The sequence below is a fragment of the Callithrix jacchus genome, chromosome 7 (assembly GCF_049354715.1).
Source record: "Callithrix jacchus isolate 240 chromosome 7, calJac240_pri, whole genome shotgun sequence".
In the NCBI taxonomy this organism is placed as follows: Eukaryota; Metazoa; Chordata; class Mammalia; order Primates; family Cebidae; genus Callithrix; species Callithrix jacchus.
The window spans coordinates 81,351,561-81,359,875 of NC_133508.1; the positions used below are offsets into that span (position 1 = coordinate 81,351,561).

At 54.6% G+C, this 8,315-nt stretch overlaps 1 protein-coding gene across 13 annotated transcripts in view; it reads left to right on the forward strand.

Moving 5' to 3' along the window:
- Nucleotides 1–7,231, forward strand: part of RNF220 (ring finger protein 220) — a 257,437-nt gene extending 250,206 nt beyond the window's left edge. For 6 of the 13 annotated variants that reach the window (XM_035251202.3, XM_035251205.3, XM_035251201.3 and 3 more), the window contains 7 exons: nt 248–344; nt 548–634; nt 770–825; nt 959–1,037; nt 5,177–5,285; nt 5,428–5,502; nt 6,237–7,231. In XM_035251202.3, coding sequence (XP_035107093.1) covers nt 248–344; nt 548–634; nt 770–825; nt 959–1,037; nt 5,177–5,285; nt 5,428–5,502; nt 6,237–6,308 — 575 coding nt within the window. In that variant the 3' untranslated portion in view covers nt 6,309–7,231. Of the gene's footprint in view, nt 1–247; nt 345–547; nt 635–769; nt 826–958; nt 1,038–1,748; nt 1,809–4,744; nt 4,802–5,176; nt 5,286–5,427; nt 5,503–6,236 lie in introns of all 13 variants that reach the window. The other 7 variants (XM_078331528.1, XM_078331527.1, XM_078331531.1 and 4 more) reach the window with 2 other exon arrangements.
- Nucleotides 7,232–8,315: the final 1,084 nt, after the last annotated feature.

Here is an 8,315-nt window from a genome sequence, read left to right on the forward strand (position 1 = left end):
CTAGTTTATGAGCAGAGACCACTTGGAGCAGCATGCAGTGGCAGAGAAAGATGAGGTTTGCAGAGTGAAGGGCCTGAAATGTCAGGGTCAGGGGCACTGAAGTATCTGGCTGTATATATCCCAGGCCCAAGTTTCTCTCTGGGCCTCATCAGGTCCAAAGCCTAACCCCTACCTGGAGGCAACAGGAGGGGCACCCTTGGCCTAGTCTTATTGTCCCCAGGCCCTCCTCACACACTGCTTCCTACAGGCTCTGGCTTCATCATGTGCAGTGGCAAAGAGAACCCAGACAGTGATGCTGACTTGGATGTCGATGGGGATGACACTCTGGAGTATGGGAAGCCACAGTATCCTTGGAGCACTATGGGAGCTGGCGGGGCTGATGGGGCAGGCCACAGAGAATAAGAAAAGTAGCTTTCTCTGGTATTCACCTACACCACCCCCCCGGGCCAGAGGCTCAGCTTTGGCCAGGAGGAGCACGCTCTCCTGAGGATTCAACCCTATGGCCTGCTGCAAAACTAGGATCCATTGTCCTTGACCACTGCGCCAGATACACGGAGGCTGACGTCATCCCCTGCACAGGCGAGGAGCCTGGCGAAGCCAAGGAGAGAGAGGCACTTCGGGGTGCAGTCCTAAAGCAAGTGTGGGCACTGGCTTGGGCAGGTGGGGCAGAGAGACAGGAAGCCCTGAGGCAGAGGTCAACCCAGTACTGACCCTCAGGGCTGTTCTGCCTGCCTTCAGGCCTGATTTCCTTCTTCCTCCTTTCCTCCAGTGGGGGCCCTCCCAGCACGCGAATCACGCCTGAGTTCTCTAAATGGGCCAGTGACGGTAAGTCCTGCCCCAGGTTAGGAGTAATGGGGGAGAGGTGGCATCCCTGGATGGTGGTGACTGACTCAAGCCCAGCCCCTCACCTGTGCTGCCCAGTCTGGCTGGAGTGTGAGTTGCCCCTCTGTCCCAGCAGAGATGCCATCCACCAGCAATGGTGAAAGCAGCAAGCAGGAGGCCATGCAGAAGACCTGCAAGAACAGTGACATTGAGAAGTAAGTGTTTGGCCAAGAGGGGGCCCTGGGATGGTGGTACTGGGAGGAGGGGTGCTTTGCTACAGGAAGGCCTGCTGCCAGGGCTTCTGCCTCCCAAGTGCAGCTCAGTGCTGCTGCCCTGGGCACACAGCCGGCAGTGGAGCCCAGCTGGTGCTAAGCGTGACTCTGTGAATTGATCATTGGGCCACGGCCCCAGGAGCCTTGGCGGAGGGAGGAGCAGTTTGCCCGCCTGCCTGCCCGCTGCGGCGGCCTCCGCCCGGGGAATGTGATGTATGGCCGCCCAGCCCAGCTGGCGCACTTGATTCATCTCCAGTTTCTGTTTCTTAATCGGGAGCTAAATTGGTTTCATTTTTCTTGTCCCGGGTGGCACTCGCAGTGGGTTTTAGGCAGGAACATCAGGTCTCATCACTTCTGGTAGGAATTTTTGGCCTGGGTTCTCCGACAGAAGAAAAGGGATCCATTAGCGCTTCGCCCAGGGCTGGGCAACCCCTGGTCTGGATCCCCGGGAACCACAGGATTTGTTATCAGCTGGGCATTTCCCTGCCTTTCCAGAAGCCCAAGGAAGGCCAGTTCTGGCCTTAGGAGGTGGCATTGTCCAGTCCGGGCTGCCTGGTGCTGCTGCCATTGGTCATTGCTTAACTCCAGTACCCACCCCACCTTCTGACTGCAGGTTAGGTTGCCTGGGGTTAAAAGGCACCCTCTTCATTCCAGGGCCAGTGTTCCATCTTGCCTTCTGCCAGGAGAGTGGATTGCAGGCCGGTGCAGGGCCAGGTCGGTGGCCCAGGGTCACCTCCCATTTGTTTCCCTCCATTTTGTGTTGTCATAAATTCATTCCAGTCCGTTGTGGTTGATCAGTTTATCTCGGCCGGGGCCGCGAGTGCTGCTGGCATGATGTATGGGCCGCGGCGCAGGGCCCGGCTGCCCATGAATCACCGCAGCTGCTCTGTGTCAGCGCCGGAGCGGGCCGTACGGGTTCGGCGCAACCAGCTTGTGGGGGGGGAGGAATGACGTATGGATGTTTATTTAATAATTCTCTCCTACTCCAGCTGAGCGGGGCGGGCGGGGTTGTAAGGGGCACCCACCCTCGTCTGGAGGGGCTGCTCATAAATCAGAAAGACAAGATCATTAATCAGGGATGGCGCCCGAGGGGGAGGTAGGGGCAGAGCCAGTGGCTTCCATGAAGGTACAACCCACTCAAGGCTGGGGGAAGCCAGGATTTCTGTCCCACCTGTGTGAGCACAGGCACCCGTAGGCAGGGATCTCCATGATGAGGTGGAGATTGGCTCAGTCATGTGCAGAGCTCTCCACTGGATCTGGATCTGCTGAGATTGGGGCGACTTCTCTATTTCTTACCCTAGATCTGTTTTACCATTCAGGGAAAGGGAAACGTAGAATGCCATGGCTTCCTCCAGGAATCCCCACCCCATGCCCTGGAGGGACTCAGGAATAGCCCACAGCCATCCTGGACCAGGAGTTAGAGGATTGGGTATTTCCCTAGAGCAAAGAGCAGAGGGCAGGTGTGTGCTGACCACACCCAGGATAGGTAGGCTCTCTGGAGTTGGTTATTGGCCCTCAGTGTGGCCTTGTAGTTCTTGGAGATGGCATGGGAAATGGCTTTGCTCTCTCTTGGCCTCATCCTTTTTTGCCATTCCAGCTTTAGTTCTCTGATTTGGGGTCTAGGAGTTAGTTCTCTATTGTGGGGTAGGCTGCCCCCAGCTGCAGACCTTAGTTTCCCCATCTTTGAAATAACCATGTAGGACTAGGCAGTTCCTCAGCTTAGTCCTTGGAGTGGAAGGGAGCACAGCTACAAATCCTTGTCACCTTATTAGGAATTTATCTGTAATCCAGATGGGGATGGCACATATGGCACTGTGCAAAATGCCAGGGAAGGAGCCTGCTATTTGGATGCTTGTGAGGGGGGAAGGGGTGGTAAAGGCTTAAAAGAGCCAGAGGGGTAAATGGAAGCCCCCAGGGAATCAGCCAGTACCAGAAGGAACTAGTCAGAGCCTTTCTTGGCATCCCTGGAGAGAGGCAAGGCAGAGAAAGTCATGGACCCTAGGGTGATGGATTTAAGTGTCCCTGTATCAGGGACACAGCCACTAACGAGTCAGTGCTCTGTGTTGCTGCTAGCTCCCCAAAAGAAAAAGACCAGAGATTGAAGTTTGTTACTGCCCATGAAATGTGACCACTACCCTCCTTGCGCTTCCATTACCACTCCCATCCAGAAGTGACAGACCACCTGTAAGCTCTCAAGCTTCCTAAGCTGATGGTCTCCCCTAAACTGCAGAACAGGTGCCCCTGGGAGACTGTCCTTGCCCACAGTCTACCTCCCTTGTGATTCCCCCACCTCAGTCCAGCCTCTGCTTCCCGATTGAGTGGATCTGTGAAACACGAGCTGTTCCATACCCTGCTCTTCCAGCATGCTCAGCAGGTTCCTGCTGCCCACGAGATAATCTTCAGCTCCTTCAGGTGTGGCATTTGAGGCCCTCCTGCACGCCATTTCCCTTCTCACTGTAGCACTTTGCCTACACACGGGCCTTGTAGCCAGACTGGGATCTTAGCCTCTGTTTCTGCTATTCCCTTGGCCTGGGGCCCCACTTCCTCCTAGCTGTAGCCAGTATAGTCATGGTCAATCACATAGTTATCAGTTGATCACGGAATCAGTCTGCCAGGTATGAATCCCATCTCCCTGACTCTGTGGGGACCTTGAGCAAGCTACTTAATCTTTCTGTGCTTTAGTTTCTTCGTATATAAAACAGAGATATTAGAATCTTCTCATGGGGTTTTTGTGAGGTGTAAATAAGATAATAATTATCAATCCCTCAGTACAATCCCTGGCATTTAGTAAGTGCTTAATAAATTTTAGCTATTTTATTTGTATGATCATTATTATTCCCTAAGGCCAATCTCCTATACCATCTTTTGTACTCTTCCAGGAAGCATTCTTCTCCCTCTGTGAGCTGCCCTGGGTCCTGTTCACTTGTTTTAGGAGGGTGGGAAGGTTTGGTGAGAGAGTCCTAGGTATTCCTTGTTCAGCATTGCAGTCCAAGGAGTCCCAGAAATGCTGAAGGGACCTTCTGGTACAGGGATTGGGCCACAGACCAAGGACTACCAGGGCATCTGCTGTGCCTAGGAAGAAGTCACGAGGAGTACTGGAGGCAGGCCTGGCTGTGGCAAAGGGGCCTAGATCCCGGGGGACCCATCCAATCCCTGCATCCAGTTCCCCTTTCCCTGGAGGTTGGATGGGCTCTTTATTCAGCAGACATTTGCCTATGTCCCATGCCCGAGGTTGGGTTCTCGGCCATAGTCAATGCTGGTGGAGTAAGCAGCCTGCCCTCAGGAAACCCACACTTGGGAACTTTACACCGTAGTTCACATGGGGGGCAGAGAGCCACTGTGCAGTGCTGGCTTGGGGGTCTGGAAAAGGCTTCTGGGAGGACGTGGGAACAAAACTAGGTCTGAATGATGAGGCAGAGCTAGTGAGTCAGGCAAGGGGGTGCAGAGGGGTCACAGTGCAGAGGCCAAGGCAGTGAAAAAGGTGGCATGGATGGTGGCATGTAGGAGTTGAGCATAAAACATGTGGTAATGTGCTGAGGGATGCAGTGGGCTGGGGCTGCACTGAGTGTGGCGGAGCTCTACTCTGAGCTGAGCGCTGATTGTTGGAAGTCACCACAAGAGATTCGCTTTGAGAATGTAAATTCTTCCAGGTGCTGGGAGAGAGGAGTGGAGATGAGGAGCCTGGAGGCAGAAAGGCTGTCTGGAAGGTTAGTGGAGGAATCAGTAGAAGACATTGGAGAGCCTGGGCTAGTGGTGGTGAGGGGAAAGAAGTGGAGAGATTTCTAGAGATACGAGGAGAGAAGACAGATTTAGGTTGTTGGGAAGACTGCGAAGGAGGGGTTGAGAATGGTTCCCTGGTATCTGGTGTAGAAACCCATCTGGATGTGAATACAGGAACAGAGAGGGTGAGGAGTTTGGTTCTGGAATGTGAAATTTGCAGATTCAGATTATCAGAGGAAGGGGCAGGCAGGGATGCCTAGGGGACATTTATGTATTTGGTTCTGGAATTCAAGGGAGGTGTAGGCAGGAGGTGCAGATGGGAGATGCCAGCCTGCTACCCAACCATGCCTGCCTTTTTACAGAATCACCGAAGATTCAGCTGTAACCACGTTTGAGGCTCTGAAGGCTCGGGTCAGAGAACTTGAACGGCAGCTATCTCGTGGGGACCGTTACAAATGCCTCATCTGCATGGTGAGTAGAAAAGAACCTAGGAGTGCCCTTGGTCAGGCTTCCGCACTCTGGTGGATTTGGAGAGGGTCTCTGCACTGCTTTGGGCTCTTTGGAGGGTGGGCCTGCCTCAGAGTGACCCCCTTCTCTGCCCTTTCCTCCCTAGGACTCGTACTCAATGCCTCTAACGTCCATCCAGTGTTGGCATGTGCACTGCGAGGAGTGCTGGCTGCGGACCCTGGTGAGGTGGCATGGGGGTTGGGGAGTGGGAGACTGTTCCGGGCACTGCCCAGATATCTGTGCTTGTGCCTGAGCCTGCATGGGGGAAGTGGGGAGCACAGGCAAGGGAGAACAGAGCCAGGAGCCAGGATATTGACCTCAGGCTTGCTGCCTCTCCTCCCCCACTACAGGTTTAGTAACTTCTCCCCCTCCATGAGTTCACTGCATTCTCCCTTCCCCTCCCCTGGCCCCCAAAGGCCCACTGCATCACACATACTGGTGAGGCCCCAGGTCAGGAGGAGGCTGGCTGTGGGTAAACAGGACCAGGGCCTTGGCCCCTCCCCCTCCCATTACTAAGCTCCTTCTGCTCCTGCCCCTGTTCTTCGCTCAGGAGCAGCCATTAAAATGTCGCCCGGAGACAGCAATAAAAGGCTCGGACGTGGGCTCTGTGTCCTGATCAAAGGCCGTGTGTAATCTTGTTAGGGCTGCGGCTGCCACAGCTGGACCCAGCCTTGTTCTCATTACCGGGGCTCCTGCTGCGGGGCTGGCCAGGCGGTTTGATCCTGGCGTCCCCCCAACACAGGAGCGTGCCTGCCTGCCTGCTCATAGAAGCTGCCTATGCGTCCCCAGCCTGGGCTGACAGGACCAAGGTCCCAGCACACACTGGTGCAGAGAGACATGGCTTCAGGCCCAGGTGCTTGCGTGCACACATGTGACACATTGTGTAGACCAGAGCCCTCCCTGTTCTCCCTGCAGGGTGCCAAGAAGCTCTGCCCTCAGTGCAACACGATCACAGCACCTGGAGACCTGCGGAGGATCTACTTGTGAGCTATCTGCCCCAGGCAGGCCTCGCCTCCAGCAGCCTCACCTGCCCCCAGCCTCTGTGACAGTGACCCTCTCCCTTTGTACATAGTTGCACACAGGTTCCCCATGTACATACATGCACATACACACACGTACACACACATTTACACACACAGGACTCTGGAGCCAGAGTAGAGGCTGTGGCCCAGGCACTACCTGCTGGCTCCCACCTATGGTTTGGGGGCCATACCTGTTCCAGCTCTGTTCCCAGGGTGGGGAAGGGAGGTGGGGGTGGGGGGGAGTAGTGGGGCACGGCTCCTGAGATCCAGCCCCCAGACTGACGGACATGCAGACACCAGACTGAAGCACATGTAATATAGACCGTGTATGTTTACAATGTTGTGTATAAATGGGACAACTCCTCGCCCTCTACCTGTCCCCTCCCCCTTTGGTTGTATGATTTCCTTCTTTTTTTAAGAACCCCTGGAAGCAGTGCCTCCTTCGGGGTTGGCTGGGGGCTCGGCCCATCCACCTCTGGGATACCTGCCTCTCCCTCTCCTGTGGTGTCCCTTCCCTCTCCCATGTGCTCGGTGTTCAGTGGTGTATATTTCTTCTCCCAGACATGGGGCACATGCCCCAAGGGACATGATCCTCTCCTTAGTCTTAGCTCATGGGGCTCTTTATAAGGAGTTGGGGGTTAGAGGCAGGAAACGGGAACCGAGCCGCAGCAGAGACTGAGATGGGCTGGAGGACAGTGCTCCTGGCCACCCAGCCTCTGCTGAGAACCATTCCTGGGATTAGAGCTGCCCTTTCCAGGGAAAAAAGTGTCTCCCCGACCCTCCCGTGGGCCCTATGGTGTGATGCTGTGTCTGTATATTCTATACAAAGGTACTTGTCCTTTCCCTTTGTAAACTACATTTGACATGGATTAAACCAGTATAAACAGTTGCTGCCTGAGTGTATGTGTGTGGGGAGGTGGGGGAGCTGATGGGCAGAGGTGGGCTGAGGCAGTTAGGGGGTTAATTCCTGGCAGCAGGATGGGGGAAAGGACTTAGCTATAGGTGTGTGACACTGTGTAGGGTTGGTCGGCTCCGAGGCCCTGGAGCATTTGGCTTGGATGGGGGTGGGGCTGGGGATCTGGGCTCCTGACTATTGATAGGTAGGGGCTCTAGGTTAATTCTTTATCGATGCAGAATCGTCAGCTCATTAATCACAGAAGAGGTCAGAGCTTGGGGGTATAGAGAGGATGCAAGGTCTATCCCCCAACCTAGGGCAGGAGTGGCTATAAGCTTGGGTGCAAACATAAGCCCCAGGCTTCTATCCCTTTCTGATCTCCTGAAACATACCAGAGACCACAGTGGGATCACCATATCAGCCTCCCATGCTTTTGTTCTGTTCTCCAAAGGTATCTCTAGTGACCATCATCCCTGTAGCTACTGCCTAGATCCTCAAATGGAAAGAATGGAAACTCCATTATCCAAGATAGACCTTCAAGTCTCCCTGTGCTCGGAGAACCAAGGCTGGGCTGCTAGCACTGAACAGATGGCACTTTGACCCCCACAGCTCCCCACTGCCAGTGAGGCAGCTCAACTTCCTAGAAGCCTCCCAGGCACGTGCTCAAAGATACATGTAAGTCCTCACCCACAACAGAAAGCATTTGGAGAAAAACACTCAAGGCCCCAGAGTAGCTCCATGACTCCAGACTTGTTTTGACACCTTCTTGAACACCAGGCCCATCTGCCCAAATCCCCACCCTTAGTTGCCTATTTTCCCTGGGATACCCTCAGTGAATGTCCTCAGAATTGGGTCCAGTTGGCAGCTTCTGCCACCCCTTGGACCCAGATGAAGACAGACAAGTCCCTCCTTGGAGCCCAGCAAAGGCTCTTCTCAGCCCCATGCCCAGCTTGATGAAACCCAGTATCCTGAACACAGGGATCCTCGGAATGTACATGGCCTCTGTCAAGGGAGGCAGGTGGAGCAGCCCCAGCAATGGCTGAGGGTCTGGGAAAGAAACAGGTTTGGAAGAGTGGG